Below are 21,509 nucleotides of genomic sequence, written 5' to 3' on the forward strand. Positions count from 1 at the left end.
CATTGTCGTTTTAATGACCCTGTCTGTTGGGTTTGTGTCGTTGGTCGTTGCGTCAAAGTTTACTGTTAGCCGTCCTTGCAATTTATTGCTGGCAGCAAAGTGGAGGTTATAAAATGTAGGTTAGGAGAACAATGACAGACTCCACCAAACAATGTACCAATATTGGATTGCTGCATTGTCAAACTGAAGGCTCCTATTTAAACGAGCCCACTTCTCCCAGGAAGACTGAGGTACTGTTACTACGCTTAACTTGTTATGGTTTATGGTTCTCGTAACTCGTAGCCCAAAGACATAAATTAACTGATTCAGTCAAAGCTGGGAAACGTTTCCCACCAACTAATAATAACGCCACCTAAAACGCTAACGAGTTTTACTCTGGGAGTGTATCATAGGCAATGTACAAACTCAACGTAGACATGCGTCTAAATGAAGGAATAGTTATCCTGCTGGGTAGATCATTGCAGGTGCGCATAGGCCTAACCAGCATTTCCATCATGAAGAGCGGCGACCCGTTAGTGAATAATAACCTACACTGCAAAACTGTGTCGCATTCATTGACATTCTGATAGTCGAAGAGTGTCTGAACTCGGCACAATACAATCTCTCTGTCAGCCCCATAAACAAACAGGCGCAACGTTATACCCTTAGTAAGTGAGTGTGGCCGACAGCCAAAGCAGTTTCCCTTATAGAGACCGCGACTCTTTGACGCCAATCGACAGAGCACGAGATTGAAAGACATAGATAGAAGATGAACTTCATACACGGCATGCAAGCAATAATAACTTTTAGACATTAATGTAAAGCACGCCAGCAATAAGTCGCAATATCTCCAGCCACTGAAAAGGGAACGACTTCGTAATCATCATTGCATTGCCTACAGTTTATGCTGTAGGTCACAACAGCGTTAGGATGAGACTTTGTGTGAGTTGATTTGTTGAACTTGTTAAATATGATAAATGTCTTCAGTAGCCTAGACTAACGTTATTTACCTGACAGTCACCCGAAGGCTTTCCAGGACCCTTTGAGCCAGCCACGTCAAGAAGGTTTTCGGGTATGCTACCCAAGTCTGGCGAAACTTTGACTTTCACAGAAAAAATAAAGAAATGTATAAAATTACATATAACTGTCAGGACAGGTGTTATCCAATAAACGTGCAGTTGTTAAACTGCGCTCGACCTTGGTCTATCGCAACGAACTGACCAGCAACAAAAGAAAATATAAACTGTCCAAAATTCGCAAAATGTCCTTTGTAAGCTTGGAGCGCTCGGTGAAAAAACCTTGTGCTTAAACCAAAGCAGGATAGAGACGGAAAGGAATTACACTAAAAATGTCTCAGTGTAGACTGTAAAGCCTATGGTGGTTTCTTCGTCGGACTTATTTCACTCCAGCCCCGGCAGTCTGACTGCAAACATGAGACACCGCTCAGCACTCGACTTCTTCGCGAGCCTTGCAAAATGCAACCAGGTGCTCATTTACATAACTGCACTGGCTGTGACCAATGAAAACGCGTATTCAGGTAACTCTTTACATATTCTTCTAAGCAACCACCAATCAGTGCTGCGTATGGGAGGGACACAGTGAACGACAAGAGGTCTGAAGTTAAATTGAATGCTATGAAATGTTGAGTGCAGTTGTGACTTGAAACAAAGATGTTGAGATGGGAACACTGTTGTAAATATGAATTTAAAAAATATGAACACATTTCTTTTTGTCTCGTGAGAAGGTATCATGTTTTCACCACATTTAAAGTTAAATCTCTTAATCTATACAGCCCCTACCACATCTTTTCAGAATGTTTACATTATATCAGCTATGGAATTGGCTACCAAAGAGACAGTGTACTGTTATTGAGACTTAAAAGCTTTTTCTCGCTTTTACAATAACCTTACCCACAGATCTTTCCTTTACATCTCAACCAAAGGAAACATTATTACAGAGTAAGCTGCTGTAACCATATACAATTACCCCTCTAGGCTATAATGACAGTGATTTACAGGCAGCAACTAAAACACCGCACTTACAGTCCATACAGTGGTGAAATGGGGACAACAATGGCAACAGAGATAAAGCCTGAATGATGGATATTGTGTGATGGACAGAAAGTAGTGAAGGGGACCAAATTGCCCACTTGATGTGCAGGCAGGTATCCTATACCAATGCATTCATACCTGTATAATCAAGAATGCCATAGAAAGACAAATATGTAACACATACACTCACATACATAGAAACAGGAGGAGGGGGAAATGGAACTGAAAATCTGAAAATGGATATACTGTACATACGTATTGTCAACCAAACCATTATGAAAAGTTCTCAAAAAGTATGGTAGGAGAAAGACAGAGCGAAAGAGGGTTTTTTAACAACAGGGATATGTTGGTACTTGCCCATCTCTTGCGGCAGAAAGAGAAACTTTACTGACAATCTGTACTGTAGACAAAAAGGTCAGCAGTGAACAGAAAGCTGGACCACTCCTTTGGCAAATAGAGTCAGAAATGTCGGGCTTCTCTACACATCTGCCTTAGCTGGATGTATCCACGCTGTGATCAGAAACATTAAAGGTAAAGGCATGGGTGTGTGTGTGTGTGTGTATGTGTGTGTGTGTGTGTGTGTGTGTGTGTGTGTGCATATGTAAGTGCAGTGCACAAATAAAGTTAAAGTTAATTATTAATTGATATACTTTGATACTTAAACCATAAACACATGCATATGTGCTTATTATACACACATACATAAACAATTTCAAATGACTGTATAAATATATGCAGTCATTCACACACACACACACACACACATAGCACCTCCACTTCACACTCGGAGGTGTGGTATAGCCTGGAACAATGCTGTGCAGTGCCAGAAAGCTGTGCCGATTGCTCTGTTGCAGACATGTCCTCATTTCCCTCTCTGTTCCAGTCGCCACTCAACCCTCCTCTCATTCCTTCCCTCCTCCTCTCCCGCACCCTTTGTTCATGTGAATAGTGGAGCCCAAGTTTCTTTTGGCGTAGTTTGGCCCTGCATATCATTAACATTCTATCACCAGCTTCCAATTTGTGCCTAATCTGGGTTTTTGGGCCTGAAACCCACAATCTGCCTCATACGCACACACTCACTGACCTCATGCGGAGTGGTTAATTCTCTAACCCAAAAACAGATATTTCATTCAAACCACCACACAGCTGACTAATACGCTCTTGTTTTCCTCTCTTGTCTGTGTGCTTTGCTTGTTTGCCTGGTTTCATTGCCATGTTCTGGCCCTCCCAGGCTCTTGTGCCCGAAGGAGGTCTTTTGTGAATCATGCTTACCTCATTTTCATACTCCATCTTTATGTGAAATGGCTTCTATTAAATCAAATTGCAAAAATGAAATAAATTTGAACATTTCCCTCCCCAGTGCTGGTTAGTCATCTGAATAAATTGAGACCTTGAGCATTAGTTCTTCAGATGCCTTACTTTTTGTCTTCCTCTCTATTCTTTTTTGTTTCAATTCATTTCCATTCTTTAACTCTCATGGCTTTTTATGTTGTCCAGGCAACCTCCCCTCTCCTCCAAATGTTGCTCTGACCTTTGGGCATTGTTTCATTATTCTCTCCTCCTGTTCTCTCTCCAACTCTCTCTCTCTCTCTCCAACTCTCTCTCTCTCTCTGTCCTCTGCCCAGGTCCTGAACACATTACTACACTACTCCCCCCACTTCCTCAACAACAGCAATTTGCTCTCTGTTTCAGTTTCAACAAGTTAGTCCTATTGGAAATCTTTCTCGTTAACACCATCTCATTTCTCCTCTCTCTCTCCCTCTCCCTCTCTCTCTCCCCCTCTCTCTGTCTCGCTCCCTCTCCCCCTTTCAGTGGAAATCAGTGAGGCATGAAAAAGCAGGTCGGATCCTGTGTGGAATTCACAGTCAAGAGAGGGAGAAAGAAAGAGCAAGAGGAGGAAGAAACATAAAAGTTTGAGGGAAACAGGATTGCAAAAGCTATTGACAAATACATTATTCAGAAGAAGAAAAGATCGATCTAAGTTTGGAGGTGACTCTAGACTCCATGGTGATGTAAGCTACAGGTTCACTGAACTCAAATTTCTTTTAGAGAAAAACAAACCAAGTTTCCACACACTGAAGTTGTTGCCTCTTGAGAGAACAGCAGAGCATTAAAATTAATTTGCTTTTAAATGCATTTCAGGATTTATGTTGACAGTAATCCAAGGAATTTAATTACAGGCTGATCGAGTCTTTCCTCCATGGGGAATTGAAGAGGGCTTATACCCAAATGCTGACACTGTCATGTGCTCACAATGTATGCACACATGCAAACAGGCTCACCCACCAACCTCTCTGTACACACACAAACATGGCCTCCACCCACTCCCTTGTAAGGGTTTGACAGCTGTGGAGGGCTCTCCTGACAACACAGATCACTCCCAGAATGCCAAGACTGCAGAATACCGGGAAGTGACACAGCCTCACATTCTTCACATTTCTCTTGCAGAAACACCTAACCTCCCTTATCTCTTGTTTCCCTCCATCCCCTTTTCTTCCTCCATCCATCCCTCACTCTCTCTCTCTCACTCACTCTGTCCAAGATGTCCAAATATCAGCTAAGGTTTCCGTCATTCTCAGTGTCATTCCTCCGAGCTCATTCACTCGGGTGGAGGAGTGCTAACAGTTCAGTCATTCAGCCAGCCTCAGCCTCTGCTGCTCTCCTGGGTGTCACCTTTCAAAATGGCTGCCAGCATCGGCAGGTCTTTGATAAGTCAAAGAAGCCTCTTCTGAGTGGAAAGACTGAGTTATTTGCATCATTGTGAGTCTTCCTTACATCCAAGAACAAGTTAATCCATTAAGGAAAATGTACTGTGCGATATCAATTACAGTGTATGATGTATGCTCTGACTTTATGTACAGAGTTTGTAACATTAAGGGTCAACATGTTGCATCTGTACCATGTATAAATGGTCATTTTTTTGTGTACTGTATACAGTACTGTATATCAAAGTTAAAACATTAGGACCATTAACAACACTGGAATCACTTTATGTACATGTATTCTCAGGTATTCTACAATGACTGCATGGTAGGGTGTTGCTGTGATGGTTCTGTTCCAGCCCAGAGAGGTTTGTGTAAGTTTGTGGTGTATCAGTTACAGGACCTCACGTCTCTGCCTGGGGAGATGGTCCCTGGAGACCTGTAGGGAGTCATGGAGGTGTCAGGGGTCAAGAGGTCATCATCAGCCCCCTAGGGGTGGTCACCCAGTAGAGGTCAGAAGAGGTGTTGGAATCCCTTTAAGCTTTGTCTTGGGGGTTATCTGTGAAATATGCACTGGTCAGTTCTATTCACATCCAGGTCTTGCCATTGTGTTGTGTCTCTCTTGTCTAAAGCCCAGATCAGTCTCACACCCAGCCACCCCCCAACTGACATCAAGCCAGCGATGGACACCAGTGTCCAGACTCTTTCCCAATACAGGACATCCACATGAAATTGCAGTGCTGTGTATTGTGAATTGCTGTCATATATGACTTTTTTATGACTGTCATAGTAGTCTTTCACAGTTAATTTTCACAGATTATAAACGTTATAGATATATAAACTTATATTTTAACATCCTTTGTAAATCCATAGAAGGGTGCATGTAGAAAGTATTTGTAGAATGCTGGTAATAAACTTGGGGGTTTCCAAGGCGGACAGTAGGCCTCTGATAGCTAACACAGAGAGCCGGGCTCTGGCATTTTGTTTAGGCTGACCTCTCACACACTGGGGCTCTCTGCTGGTGAATCTTATCGCCCGGGCTGCACTAGACCGGTGCTCTTTCTTCCTCTGCCTGCTGGCGAAACAGACTCCTTTTGGGTGTCTGATTACCCTCCCCGCACCCTCCTCATGGGGGTGAGCTGCAGAGAGCCTGATCACCCCTCTCTCTCTCTCTGGCATCTGGGCGGCTCTCCCACAACTGTCGCTTCTGTTCAAACTGTCACTCTAAACTTCCAGTGTCGGGGCTCATTTCCTATCCTTCTTCTTCCTCCTCTTCTCATACATCCATGTGCGTGACAGAGATTTGTGTTCCGATTTTCACACTATCCATAACAATTAGGATCATCGGCTGTGCAGATGAGGGCAGATATCTTCCTGTTCATTCGTTCACTTGTCTAAGAATGTAGCGTCTTCTCTAACGACCTGTTGTTTCATTTCTTTAATTTAGTGTCTTTCTCTTCCCTCCACATTTCCTCCCTCCGATTCTGACGGAGGCTTATTCAATGCTGCCAAAATGAATGTCCTACAAAGCTTTATTGACAAAGGCAAGGACCACTGGCTCCATGAAGTCACACTGATTAGTTACATAAAATAACAGGGAGGCACCAAATCAATTCGGCCCCTCACTGATTGGTCTCCTCTCTGCTCTCCTGTGTTCGATCACCATGGTTACTGAGCTGGATTTTAATTCTTTATGGCCTCTGCCTGAGCTCAACTCTCACTCTCTTTTTAAAGTTCCAGGCGGACTGTTACTAGCTCCCAGGCTGAGTGAGACAGAGAAAGAGAGAGAGAGCGAGAGAGAGAGTGAATTGGAGGTGGGGGTTGAGGCTTGGGGGTAGGGGGAGATTTTGGGAATGGGTGCCAAATGAGTGCCATTGCAATGCAGTGAGAGCTTGTGCTAAAAATATCTATTGACACATAGCCTCCAACTCACAAACAGGGTCACACAGACAAACACACACACACCAATGCCATGGAGACCCATTCAAACACATGGTTACTTAGTCAAAAGGAGCAATAGGTAGAGCTGCAGGAGGATGAAAATGAGGAGTATGTGTGTAGTGAGGAGAAAAAACAAATCATTATTACAAAGAAATTACATGAACGCACCACAGCTATCTTGATGGAAAAAGCATATTCCTGCCTGACACTTTGCTGGTAAAACAATGTGATGCAAAGATAGCCAATTAACAGTTCTGTTTGGCCCTTTTCAGTAGCCATACTGAAAACAAACCTGAGGCAGGGGATGTCAGGATACCCTAGGACAGCCTGACTGCTCCCCCTCCCCGTCATGCCCAACTCGGAAGCAGACAAGGAGACAACTGTATGCTCGTAAATTATCCACCATGTGGGTGTGTATGTATGCGTGTGTGTGTGTGTGTGCGCGCGCCTGTCTACAGACATGTATACAGTGCTTGTCACCTGTTTCTTAGAAGTGTATCCAACTGGATTTGAGATACATGTACATAGTATGTATATAATATATATAATAGTATGTATATAAGAAAACATGCTCTCAGTATACTCATATATGAGCTTAAAGGTGCATGCATGTGTCTGTGGGCTCATTCTTGTGAGAGTTTACATGATTGCAGGCTGAACTCATAATAGACTGACACATCTTTGTCAGGGTGATAAGACAGTACATGCATGTAATATCACATATCACATACTACTCATACTAAAGTCTTTGTTTTAACCACAGGATAATAACTGTAGGATAATTACATCCAGAACAAGCAGTACTTAAGGGAACATGCCATTGATTTCAGTTTGGCAGCGATCTAATATAGGCTACCCAGATGCAATCCTGTTAGAAGTTAAAATCCCTTTAAAAGTTAATTATTATTTACCCATTAATTTCATAATTTAGTCTTAGCAAAGATGCTCTGAATTCAACAATCAAGCACTCTTCTTCACTGAAGCTCCTGCAAGGAATTTCAATTGTCTATTTGCTAAACGCGTAGGCTATGTAGTTGGAATGTTTGGGATACAACAGTAAGTGACCAAACAGCAGGCTGTTATCCACAAGTTATCTGTGCTGACCACACTTTGCTTCATCTAACTTGGTGATTTTAATTGAGTGATTGAGTTACTTGCCTGTGTTTAACTGGGTGGTTTAACTTGCCTGTGTTTTAGCGTAAAACCTAATTCATTGAAAATCTGGCTGTTCACATTTGTGAGGTAGGTAGGGAATTGCGGTTTGGACGCTGGTACCAAGTGTGCATCAGTGATGTGACAGCAACCTACTTAGCACCCTGCTCATATTGGGGGAAAAAAGGACACTGCTCATATAATTCAAGACACATGGCATGATGAATAATTACAAACACACTGCTAAGGAGACAGAGACTGACTGATGAAAACAGACAGAAAATCGGTTTGGATATTTCTTCCAGATCAGTCGTAAACTGGCAAGATGATATGGCCTGTGCAATTAATTACTGCCGATGGGAGTTTCCAGCAGTCCATGATGTCAGAGTTACGCAAGCCAAATGGATGCAATCAGTCAACACTTCAGTTTGATATACATGTTCACGTACAAAACATTAAACAAATCCATGTGCAAAGTCTTACATGACTGCTTAAACCTAATGATCTAATTGACTCTGAATTTGCTCCAAAGAGTTCCAAAACTTTTTTCTTTTTTCTGGGGCATGGATCCCAACAACTGTAAACAACTGGATAAAGTAACCCTTAGAATCCTAATAGAATAGTAGCTTCAGCAGCAGTTTTAATCATAATTAATCAGTGACCCCATCAAAATGAGAACAGAAGTTAGCACCAAAAACAGCTGTCGTTTGGGTATATTTTATTGCAGAGGGTAGCCACAGTCCAGTTTCAAATTTTCACTTGATTTCATTAAACTAAGGAATGAAATAAAATAAAAAAAATCAGCTCAAATGCAAGCCTCACACAAGACTTAAACCCTTCAACAATATTGTAATCACTTACAGGCATAACATTTGAACAAGAGCAAAATAATTTCCTATTTTAGTCTCAAGACCTTTATGCAGTAGGAAAGATCATCTATTTCCATTTCAGGTGGGGGAGTACAGGCTTTTGCATTTCTACAGAGGTCACTGCACCATGGATGAGTACGTGTAATATCAGACACAACTGGACATTTTCTTGTTCCCACTTGTCAGATATCCATTTCTAATGACTTGATTGGACGATGGCAATTTTTAAATATTTTCATGTCTAATTCCAAAGAGGGAAGCTCTGTAGTCTGATGAAGATAAGGAAGATTAAATTATGAATTGCATAATCCCCTACCAGCCATCACCATGATATACATGGAAATTACAGTACTGGCTACTCAGAAGCAGTGAATTGATTTGGAAAAAAATACTTTTATACCTCCACTACTTTCGGCATACATGAATTGGGTGAGATTGCTACACAGCACTGTGCTATGTCGAGTAGTGTTTACTGGAGTGAAATATATGAGGTATGACAGTGTGCCAGTTCAAGGCACTGCGCAAATCAATGAGTAAACTCACCACTTTGCATAATATAGTGCTGTGTATGTAGCAAAAATATAGACTGTAGCAGTGAACTACAGCATCTCTACAATCCCTGTGGTAGTTATAACACTACATTACCCAAACTCCTCTGTCTGGGACTAAATGTTGCCACCCTTCCCCAAACTCCTTGGTACACACCATAGGAATAGCCAGAGTGTAACAGACATAATTAGTTCTTTGTTTCATCTAGAATATCAGAGGCCTGTAAAATATATGGCCGCTGGGGCATATTGCTATTCTGTTGCCTTGGCAACTTGAGCAATCCAGTAATAACAGCGGACTTTGAATGGTTTAAATTTGGAGTGCACAAAAGCCGTTTGACCAGTCCAAAAGTGGCTGTTTGAGGAGCAAATAAGTGCTTACTGCTTCAAGAGCCATCTGTTGAGATGAGCTCCACTGCTGTGGTGTGGCTTCCTATGCAACTCCTAGTGGGGATTGACTAGGTGGACTTAACTGGTGCTCCTGTATGACCCAATAAGAGAATTGTAACCTATTCTAGAACACCAGGAGAGGCCCTGCGTCCCTTCTGTCCCATGACCACTGACTTAACCAGTCCTTTGGCATCACAGCTGAGAGGTCACTTATGGAAAAGAATTCATTGCCAAAAAAAAAAAATGTGTACTAATGAACCCCTATACCCATGCAGGGTACAACCCGGGGATTACATGCAGAGGTCGAAATCAAAATGAAATAAAAAGGAGTGTTGGGGACGCAAAGCTGCTTGGGTGTTTGGAGGCACAGAAAAGACAAGCTAAATGAATTAGAAAGACACACAACAGCACTCTTTGTGACTGTGGGAGTGGGCATCATGACATGTGTAGATATATGCATGATCAAAAAAAGTCAGGCAAGAGGGGTATAGCAGGGCTGCGCGCGCGCGCGTGTGTGTGTGTGTGTGTGTGTGTGTGTGTGTGTGTGTGTGTGTGTGTGTGTTGAAGCAGAGAGATGAACAGGGTAATATGAGGATGAGGGGAGAGATGAGATGAAGAACTACAGGAGGTTAAGGACGTGTGTGAGTGGTGGGTGTGTGTGCTTCAGTCTGAGAGGGGATGGACTGACATCAATGTGTCAGTCTGCATCTCAGAGAGGACCATGCGATTGTGAGGTAATCAGGCCCTCCAGTGAGTATGAGGATAAGAGCAAGTTCAAAATGGAAAACATGTGATTGTGCTGGCTGAAAGATTTCACCGTGTACCTGTGGATGCATTGTACTGTGTGTGTGCGTGTGTGGGTGTGTGAGAGTGATTTGATTGTTGGTGAGAAAGATGGTCAGAGAAGGAAGGGATCCAAGCCTGTCTGGTTTCAATTTTGTGCGGGTGTCAGTTTAATGTGAAGGTTGGTATGTCTGAGTGAGTGAGTGAGTGTGTGTATGTGTGTGTGTGTGTGTGTGTGTGTGTGTGTCTGAGCCCGCGTGAGTGCCTGGTATTACCTCCAATAAACCTGTTGTGTGCGAGGGGCTGTGTTTAAAATGGATGGGAGGAGAGACACAGAGATGAATGCAGAGGAGGCTGAGGGCTGACTACCAAAGAGTGAGTGAAAAACAGCCAGCAGTGTGTAATGGGAGTCAGCCGGGACTGTAAGCAGGAGAGGTGAGGAGAGGTAGTGCAGGAATGTCAGAAAAAGAAAAACAACAACGGAATGAACACGATGAAGGGGAAAAGAGAGAGAGAGGGATCAGAGTGCAGGAGGGCGGAGGAGTGGCCCTCACTCGCACTCGTTCTCCCCCAGGACGCTGAACATGTTAACCGTGAGGCTAGGCGACGGCTTCTCTCTCCGCCTGGAGCTCACAAAGCCCTCGTCCTCGTCGTCACCATCGCCGTCTTCGTCGTCGTCCGCGTCACGGTCCCTCTCCTCCTCGGGCTCGGAGCTGGACTCGCCCTCGTCCTCGTCTGCGCCCCCCCGCTCTCCTGCCCCCTCCTCCTCCCCCCCCCTCCTCCTCCTCCCGCCGACCCTGCAGGGCGATGATCTCAGACACATCTGGGTGGGACTCCCACTGGTCTGAGACAGAGAAAGAGAGAGGGAAAGGGAGAGAGAGAGAGAGAGAGAGAAACAAAGAGAGGGGGAGATGGGGAGGGAGAAGGAGAATACAGAATCCTTTCATTTTCTTAGAACAAGGATCAACTCTTAAGTCAAATAAAAAAATAAGAAGATGCACAACAGTTTAGAGTTTCCTCCACAGAATCCCTCAACAAAGAACACAAAGTCTCCATGAAACACAAACAGAAGATCATGAGAAGAGAGGAACAAAAAAAAAAAAGATTCACAAGACAAAATGTTTCTCTCTCAAGGGCCTTGTTAAACACCACATGCAACCTGGTTTTCAGTTTTTGTATGGACAGAGGGATAAGGCAGATGACGTCAGTACTGACTGTTCTCACTGCCCCCTGCAGCACGCGTGAAGCTGCTGTCCAGTGGAGGCCCACTAATGGTCAGCGGAGGCTCACCTTTCTGGCTGTGGTAGCCGGGCGGCCTCAGGCACAAACACAGACGCCCGTCGACGGCCAGGCGCAGAAGACTGTTTGCTGATCTGTACACGTCGTGCCTGGCAGCCTTGGCGGTCTTGTAACCTCTTCTTTCAGCCCATGCTGAGGGGAAGAGAGGGGGAGAGAATGAGTGAATGTGTGTGTGTGTGCGCTAATTGGGCTGGAGTGGTCTGGAATGCAGTGCCGGCACCTCAGATAAATGAATAAATAAATAGATTAATTCGTACCAACAATATAGCGTGATGATATTGTTAAAATAAATGGTCAGTTAATGGCAGCGAAATGTACACTATTTTTGACCATTTCTGAACTGTGAAACTGCAAATATGCTTTGTAATTGTGAACTTATTGCAATATCATAACTATTCCACCTGTGTGTGCTTGGTTAAAGTTCTGAAGTGCAAAACAGTTTAGGCTACAGCACAAATATTTCCATCCATAGATAAAAAAATAAGCAAGTCTAACCTCTGAATACCTTTTGAAATTGCAGCAGATTAGTGCATTTAAACGTTAAAATATAAACAATTTTCTTACAGGGGAGCATGCCCCCAGACTCCCCCATTGCAGTTCTAGGTCTAGTGACACCCTGGGTACAAATCAATATGGGAGCTATTTTGACTGACAGAGGTGACCAAGATAAAATGGGCTCTTTGCACGAAAGGCTCTCAATGCGACCACTTTGTTTCCGGTGGAGCGTTAACGGTGTTGTAACGGCATATTTTGTTATATTCTGCTCCTAACATCTTCACTCCGACACTGAATATCTTGTTTGCCCAATAATAACAATTCCAATGTAAATCACATAAATCCTTCTTTATTGAAACGTGCCAATTTACTAGGTGCAACACCCAACCAGGTCCGTGTAGGCACTAATTACATTTACAATAGCGGCAGGTTTAAACACACCTGGCTCCACCGAAAATAAACGAGCCATACAGTACATGCAAAGAGCCTATTCTTGTCCAAAAACATACTGCTACACCACCAAACTCAATACGTTGTCCAACAGTGACTCATTTTTCCCCGTTGCACCGACACTAGATTTCAGGGTACCCCACCCACCAAATCCCAATTTAACCACTGTTTGTGTGTGTGTGTGTGTGTGTGTGTGTGTGTGTGTGTAGGTATGTGCTTGCCTGTGTTGGTGTGTGTTTGCGTGTGTGTGTGTGTGTGTGTGTGTGTGTGGAGGTATGTGCTTGCCTGTGTTTGCGTGTGTGGGTGCGTGTGTGTGTGTGTGTGTGTGTGTGTGTGTGTGTGTGGGAGGTATGTGCTTGCCTGTGTTGGTGTGTGTTTGCGTGTGTGTGTGTGTGTGTGTGTGTGTGTGTGTGTGTGTGGAGGTATGTGCTTGCCTGTGTTGGTGTGTGGGTGCGTGTGTGGGTGTGTGTGTGAATGCATTGGGTTGCAGGAAGTGGAAGTCCGGGGCAGCGGAGTTAGAATGAAAGTGTGGTGATTAATGCCCCTTGTGCTTAGAAAAAGCAAAGTCACTGTCAGCACCCAATCAGTCACAGTGAACAAGGATTTGCATTCATGTAGCTGAACCTATTCTGGCCCATATGATCCAGAAGAGACTGTGCCTATGTTTAAAGAAATACTCATTTCATAACCACACCATTTCATAACCACACTAATGCACTTTTGGGATGATGACAACACATTCAGACCCACGGCCTCCCATCTGCGGCCCATGTGTACCTTCGCAAACGTTCCAGGCCGTCCACTTCTCATGCCCAGGGACGGGCCGTGCCTCCGGGAGCATGTCGCCCAGGTCTGGGTGCTTCAGCTTGAGGACAGAGAGGTAGGGGGTTCGCTCACACAGGTAACCCACAGAGCTATAGGGCTCCTGCAGCTGAGCCACTGGATAGATACCTGCGAGGATCTGAGAGAGAGAAATAAGACATTTAAAAAAGGACATTCAGACGTAAAAAAGAACAGAAGGAACAGAAAGACATGTGGAGGGATATAGAGGAACACTGCTTGCATTAACACCGAGATGAGAAAAGGCAAGTTGAAACTTGTGCAGTAACCAAATCAGCAAATTTTCAGAAGAAAAGGGAACTCTTTCACCATCTCACACACACACACACACACACACGCGCAAACATCCCCAGCACCTGCTTCCCCACTCAGACACAACACGCAGGCCGACTGGAGGCTCCGCGGTAGCCGCTCACCTGCAGCTGCTTGTTGACGCGGGAGGGGAAGACCAGGCCGGGGCAGTCGCACAGCTTGACGGTGGGGGTGAGGTAGTAGGTCTGGAAGTACTTGGTGTGGCCGGGCGTCCGTGACACGCTCACCACCTTCCTGCCGACCAGGCTGTTCAGCACCGACGACTTTCCCACGTTAGGGAATCCTGGGACGACGGGGGGACATAAAAGAGAGTGGCCACAATCAAGGGGAGGTTAGAGGGGTCAAGGCAAGAAGTATGGGATCATTTTGCAAGTAACCCTATTTCAGAAGTCTTTAACGAGGTCTGGTCTAGAACACTAAACCCTTAGGACGTGTTGCTTGACATTTTCAAGTCAGCCGTGCAAATGTGTATTTATATATTTCTGCCTTACAGAGCTGAAGAAGAGTAAAACAAGCATGATTACAGTGCAAGTTATTCTGTTGCACTGAATCTAAGGAGGCATGTTCTCTCTCTGCTGAATTTAGGCAGCAGAATGATGTAGAGGTGTGTGTTTCTATGCTGGCAATGTATATTTAAGAAAAACATGATTGTGAAAGTTTCCTTAATAAGGCAAAAACCACATAATGGTCTTAAATACCCCCACCACCGACTCCACCTCCACCTACTAAACTGTGGTAAACTGGAGTAAACATCCTGATCTTTTTGACAGTATATCTCCCATCAGCTGGCATTTCATAACATACTTCAAAGGAGGGCAGACTTTCACAACCTGAATAAGATCAAATCAGGAACCCAGAGCGCGGAGATGACTCATCCCAGAACTAAGGTAAGACTGCACCTGCGTGTGCAGGTGGGGATGGGGGTGTGGGGAGAGGACAGGAGGCTCTTACCTACGCAGCCCAGAGTGAGCACTCCATCCTTATACAGCTCATGAGTAGGATTGTTCATCTCCATGGCGACGTCGCTATGGTGTTCCACCAGCACGGACTCCACCCCGTCGTCTGCCTGTTCCCAGTCGGTGCCTATGGCAGCAGCGTCCCTCTGAATCTTCTGCTCCCAGCTGCTCAGATCCACTGCAACATCAACCACAACATTAGTGTCTTCTTAACAAACATCACTTTAATCTTAAAAAAAACAGCAGTTCATTCATGAATCGTTGATTTCAATCAATACAATCAGCAGTCGTGGATCATCTACCACGACAATCTCAAACACTTCATATCCATTAAACTAAACTTTAGCGAGTAATGCACATTCACTGCTTCTATGCGCTAGACTCAACAACTCATTCAAGGACTCCTCAAAGACTCCAGTCTCCAAACAAATCTCTGATTTCAGTTAAGAGGATCTTTGAAATGATGGCATCCAGAGAAGACGCACCTAAGATATGAACACTCCAGACAGGCAAACACTTTGAACATGGACTTTTTCTGTTGTAGCTTAACTCACTCACAGAGGTGGAAAACGATTCACTAAGCCAGGCAATCCTAATTAGCACAACTTGTTTATTGATACAGTATGACAGCAGAACTTTCTGGGGTTTATCCACCCACTCACTCAACTCTTAAGAAGAGGAGAGCACAAAAAATGATGATGCCCTGTTCAATGGACCAATTCAGGCTTTCAGTAATAGTTTCTAAACAAATCTCTGATTTGGGTTAACAGGGTTAACCTTAGACTAAACTGCATCCAGTAATGCACATTCTCTGCTTCTATATGTTGGACTCGAGGACTCCTTCAGTCCCCAGTCTCAGCCTGGAGTTGAACTACTCACCTCTTCCTGCGGTGATCTCCTGACAGGCCTTCATGATGTGGATGGGTCCTCCAGCCCGGTTCCAGTGTCCTTTCCGTTTCATCCTCCTCTTCTGAAGAACTGACCACAAACACAAACTCATGTCATGCAGTCTGTTTATGTTTCTCCTTACATACTTTTATCTTCACAGTCTGAATGTATCTAGGGCAAATTATACTTCTGTTTCTCCCTAACTTTGATGTTTAATGTGCTAACACTATGTTCTTCCTTCACCTTTCCTATCCGGTTGTTAAGTCGCGATGCAATAATGTGGCGATAATTATTTTTCCTGAACCAACTGCTCCCAGAGAAGCTCGTTTTCCCTATAGACAGTAAAAGAAACTATTTTTTCCCTGCTATTCAGAGTATCAAAATTGCCATTCCACCACTCACTTGCTCCCTCAACCTAACAAAATCCTATTTTTTTTGCTGAGGCCTGGACATTACCCTTCATTATGTCATCTGGCTGCACAGCTACACCAATTACTCTGTTAGCCTTAAGTTATTTTTTTACCTTCACTAAAACAGAGGTGATGGTGACAAGGTTTAGAGAAGTTAAGGGGTGTCACGATGCTCCAAATCCTCGATTCGATTTAATTTTAGATTTTTAAAAAAAAATATTACTACTAATGTATTCCTTATGTTGTTTACTTTTTTCGGCCTTTTCCTATCCTGTTGTTTCAGGGGGGGCTTTTATTTTGAAACCGATTTTTATTTTGAAACCTTTCCAACCACAAGGTTGTAAACAGATCAAACAATAAACATAGACGTGAATATAGTGAAATGAAACAACACAGAATGATAATTTGATTGTTCATCACACTCCGAAGAGACCCAAGGTTAGTGTTCATGGAATATGTAGGCCTGCTTATCATTGTGCATTTTATGCCTTAAAGTAATTCTGGACTGTAACTAGGCCTAGATCATCTTTTCACTTGCTAAAATAAGTAAGTTAGCGTAATTGACGTGAATGGACAAAATACTTCCACACCGGGGATTTCAGAGTTGCAAAAGGAGCTTTGATTTCGGCCGGTTGATGTGTATTTTTTTAACTGGTTGCAGCCTAAAGTTAGAGGAGTGTTGACGCCGCAGTTCAGCACGTGTGTGTGTGTTTTTGTGTCTTGGCATACATGCAGGACGTCACATTGGGGGTGTAGCTACATCGTCGATTCTACCTTTGAGTTTGAAGTTGGAGATTGAGATGTCATTTCGATCGATTTCGACATAAAAACGTGACACCCCTAGAGAAGTTGTCTACTAAACGCTAGTGCTAGTAAACGTTTTTGGACGAAAAATCTGTTGGGCCCATGAAGTCAGACTTAACAGGATACACAGCAAAGAAGACCAACTCTCTCTCTATCCCCACTGTCCAGTTGTTTTCTCTTGCTACTTAGGGCCTCTACGGAGGCCTGTTAACAGATCTGTGGCCCACAGTGCCAGGCGTGTCCTGCTCCTCTACCTGTGCTGTAGGGCTGTCCTGGGTGGGAGGTGAAGCAGACACAGTGCAGGTGGGGGAAGTGGGTGTGCAGGTAGTGTTTCCAGGCCAGCACCAGCGGCGGCGGGCACAGGTCTGCTTTGTTCAGGACCAGCACCACCCGTTTCTGAAGCTCTGCAGTGATGTAGTGGTAGAAGGTCGGGGGGAACTGTAACACCTAAGAGCCAAGGAGACAAAAGCAAAGAGCAAATTTACATTGAGTCTGTCACCATCTAGTGGTGGGTTAAAAGACATATTGTTATTAATTCATGTAAATCATAGTTTCAAACTTATTGTATGATTTAAACTATTTTAGAACTATTTACTGACCGGGTGCCTGATGTCCACAATAAGTAAGATGATGTCGGACATCTCCAAGACCCTCCACAGCTGTCTCCATGTCTATGAGCATGGAGGGTTGATTGGGGCATAAGGGTAGGGCCGGAAAGACAGGGAGGCAAGAGACAAGAGAAAAGGAGATGAGAGTTAACACACAGGAAGAAATAGGAGCAGAGACCAAGACTACATATCAACATATAATCTTGAAAACACACCTGAGGTTCACAACTGCCAAATACCATAATCATAACAACACTGATTTACAGCATTTGGGGTAAGCTGAAAAACAGCCGGTGGCATTGCACAGGGACACACCAACACAGTGCAGAGAGGAGGAAGATGACTGAGGTGGGAGGGTGATATAATGAAGATGTTTATCAGCAGGAGTCTGGGGATAGCTGTACAAGTGTTAGCATGCCATTGCAACTCTTTATGTATCAGAGCTTTGGGGCACACACTGAAACTCATGGATTTGCATTCCTTAGCATTTCCACTCACTCGCCTGATACTAACCTTTTCAACACAGTTACATGACTGTGTTTGACCCCTTACCTTAACCTTGTGTGCCCCTCGCCTTACCCCAGTGACCTCTTAATGATTTAAGTTCATTATCAATGCAATGTTTAGCCTCTGGAGAGATCAAATTAATGGAGCGTAAGGGAGACTCAGAGGACACGACCTCCATTAGATGATGAAGTACAGACCTCATGTTTAAAATATTTAGGGAATGAATCATGACATCATTAACAGCATTTCTTTTCTTCCCGATGGGAAATTCCACACAAGGAGATCCCCCGAAAGTTTGACACCATCATTGAATGATCAGACCCACAGCCGTTGTTGCCACTGGGGCAAAATTACCTCCAGGTTGTGCTCAAAGTGGCTGAGTGAGCCAAGTGGGTTTCTGGAGTGAAGAGCCTCCAGGTACTCCCGGAAGGACCGCTCCTCCTTCCGCAACAGCTCCTCTCGTGACATCCCATAATTCCAGGAGGGTCGCCGTGGAAAGTCCAGCCCTTTCAACAACACGGATGAGAGAGAGTGAAATGGACCTGTGTCAAATTGGATAATGCACATTTGGCTGCACTAAAGCTATATAAAATGAAATGGAAATAACATAGTTCTGGGACAATTTAAAAAGGGCAACATTACAGTATAGAAAATTGGATTCAGAGTGAAACCAGGCATATCAATCCAGTTATTTAATCTCAACATTAAGGTTGGCATCTGCTATCTGTGTCATGCTGCACGGCTCAGCGTATTAGCAAATAATACCATTGAAGCAAAACATTAATATATTGGAGGGAAGGGTATTTGAGTTTCAACCTCTTTCCTCAGGATAGATGTCATTTATATCAACTTCCAATTCCTGTTCAGCTGCAGGTTCCAGAATTTTCTCCATGGCTATCTTCTTCCGCCTCTCCACCTCCTCGCGACTCTCCTTCTCAAAGTGCAATCGAAATCTGAAGACATAAGAACCGAAGACAACATATCTGCTATAGTAGGCAGTAGAAGCAGGCAGTCTACACTGCATTTACCTTTAATCTTCCTGAAAGAAATCACAACTTTTTTGCAAAAGGGGTAATAAAAAACAACGGGTGGAGGACAGAAAGAGAAAAGAGAGAGAGAGAGAGAGAGAGAGAGAGAGAGAGAGAGAGAGAGAGAGAGAGAGAGAGGCTAACCAAATATTTTAATAGATACCTTTGTTGACACAGCCATAGAGAAAGTATTTTTGTACAGTTATTTATTGACGAAAACAATCCCCTTGCTCTCACCGGTTAGGGTCATAACGGGAGTCCCTGGCGGAGGGCTGCTGGTTGAGGCGCCTCACATCTGTGGTCTCACTGTCCGACGTGTCCGACTGGCGCTCGGTTCCTCTCTCTGCACTGGCATTCCGACTGCTGGGCCCTGAGCCTGTGTCCCCTGAACACATTAGAGGGTTCATTTGCACATAGTTAATCATCATGATAATCATCATAATTGTTACAGAGAGAGTTGAGAAAAGAGATGTCATGGCAATATCATGTGCCAAAACTAACATGGCACCCATGATTGAATATGCTCGAGACAATGAATTTGTGAGGCAGGTTTGTAGGACATTAAATCAAGCAGGAAAACAATCTGCAAAAAGAAAAAGAAACATTGTGAGAGTGAGACGTGCTCAGTCAGGAGCAGCAGGTCATTCTCGGTGCTATGTGAACCTTATTATCTGCATACGTCAACAGTGAATACTTGCATTCCTTGACACTTGTGTTGTTGGTCAGTTCCACTGTCACACATTTAGTGTCTGTATTTTATCTTTATGTGACACTCCATTCTTACATGTCAGGATCATAGGATCTCTTCGTGATCAGCTGAGTAACCTAGAAGTGCCCCTTTGTATGGTTGTCATGTATTTGAAGGGACGCAGGGAACGTATTTTTTATTCTTATTCACCATTACCATTAACACCAGATACGTCTTTCATTCAATTAACTTGACTTTGCCTCAACGTTACATAACTAAGTGCTGAGACTGCGCAGTGCTGGTCCGCATACTAACAACAGTGCAGTAACACTGTAACGTCAACATCATTGTATGCATGAATGTAGGATGTCGTGCTTAATACATCCATCTTATGACAATCATTCAAATAAGCTTGATGTTTGTCAACAGAACAGATCAGGGCAAAGCATGGTGTTGTTGACTGCCATTACCGTTAGTGTAGCCTACTACGCGTCACGTCTCTCCTACCCAGTCAACTAGCCATGAACTACTACAATCACAAAATTACATTAACATGTAGTATGCTCAGACGTCTGTATACAGTTTGTGGGACCCATAAAGCTGTCAGAGATAAGAAACGCCATTATGGCAGCAATATTCAACGATTCACATTAGCTAGCGTTAGCGATAGCAGCTTCGTTGTTTATCACGTTGGTAAAATGCTAGCATCTAGAGCTAGCTGACGTTAACTGTTTCTGGCTAGTCACCAAGTAATTTGAAAGTATGTGCTTTCGCCCTCTTCATCACATGAACAAGGTATACCGTTTTTTATGAGAAATAAAACAAACAATTCCTCTTTAAGGCTATTAGAAGTATATAAAATGGCAAACGGCTATTTCTGTAATAAATAACAAAACCCATCACATTTAGCCAACTGCCCACCACAGCTAATGTAGTTAGCCAAACGTAATTTGGGGTTTGCCGTTAACGTTAACGTTATATGATAGCTGGCTAAGTTGGCCACTTACCTCTTTTTCTCTCCCTCCGTACTTGGAGCTGCTTCTTCTTCTGTTTATTACTGAAAGGCTTTTTCCGTGGCATTTTATGTTCAGTTGATAGCGATAAATGTGTGCCAGGGAGAACAACGTTTCTGTCGATTCCTCAGTATTTACATTCGTGAAGTTTCTCGACTTCTAACGTTACCCACACTTTTGACTGACGCCATGTCTGCACGAAAAGAGGAATGTACCAGTATAAACAAAGTTTTGAAGGCTGATAAATACTACCAACGTGACATTAGCCGGTCTTATCGACCTATTTGTTTTATGAACGTGTATTAAAACAAACTGCACCTGACAGAGCTAGACTTAATGAAATATTTTGAGAACACGCCCCTATGTGACCCTTGGATGGTACACTCTACAGTGGACATACAAATACTCCTGCTTCAGGCACAGCCGATACCTTTTCACAGTGGACGTGACTGACATTCCCATAGTGAAGTTCAATGGAGTAATCAATAGTTCTATAATTAACTGTCCACACTGGATCCTCATACTATGAGGTTGGGACTAGAAACCAACTTAATAAAACAAAGCAGCAGCCAACTATTCTTCATAACCATCAATGTATTCCATTTCCTCCACAGATCTCAGCCTACATTCTCTTAGGAGCAGTGAAAATACATATCCCCCAATATTTATGTAGTCTGTGAACTTTTATTGCTAACGAAATTGTACTTGCATGCATCATCCTTATCCATTAAGATACGTTTTCTGACTACATCCTTCCTTAAGTGTACATTAGTTTACATACTTGGTTATGGTTCTA

At 43.6% G+C, this 21,509-nt stretch overlaps 2 protein-coding genes across 2 annotated transcripts in view; both read right to left on the reverse strand.

The window, feature by feature from the left end:
* Positions 1 to 1,425, reverse strand: part of ddr1 (discoidin domain receptor tyrosine kinase 1) — a 38,403-nt gene extending 36,978 nt beyond the window's left edge. Inside the window, 1 exon segment of the mRNA XM_048260265.1 lies at positions 990 to 1,425. The gene's annotated coding sequence lies outside the window, so the exon portion shown is untranslated.
* A 7,101-nt stretch (positions 1,426 to 8,526) lies between these two features.
* Positions 8,527 to 21,096, reverse strand: gnl1 (guanine nucleotide binding protein-like 1). Its single transcript, XM_048260266.1, is given in 13 exon segments — positions 8,527 to 11,187; positions 11,189 to 11,259; positions 11,706 to 11,846; positions 13,437 to 13,620; positions 13,916 to 14,094; positions 14,763 to 14,945; positions 15,647 to 15,745; positions 17,124 to 17,316; positions 17,469 to 17,540; positions 18,339 to 18,490; positions 18,801 to 18,937; positions 19,250 to 19,397; positions 20,708 to 21,096. Coding segments are annotated over 13 exon segments (1,854 nt in total). The 5' UTR covers positions 20,781 to 21,096; the 3' UTR covers positions 8,527 to 10,965.
* Positions 21,097 to 21,509: the final 413 nt, after the last annotated feature.

Source organism: Alosa alosa, chromosome 13, assembly GCF_017589495.1.
Source record: "Alosa alosa isolate M-15738 ecotype Scorff River chromosome 13, AALO_Geno_1.1, whole genome shotgun sequence".
In the NCBI taxonomy this organism is placed as follows: Eukaryota; Metazoa; Chordata; class Actinopteri; order Clupeiformes; family Clupeidae; genus Alosa; species Alosa alosa.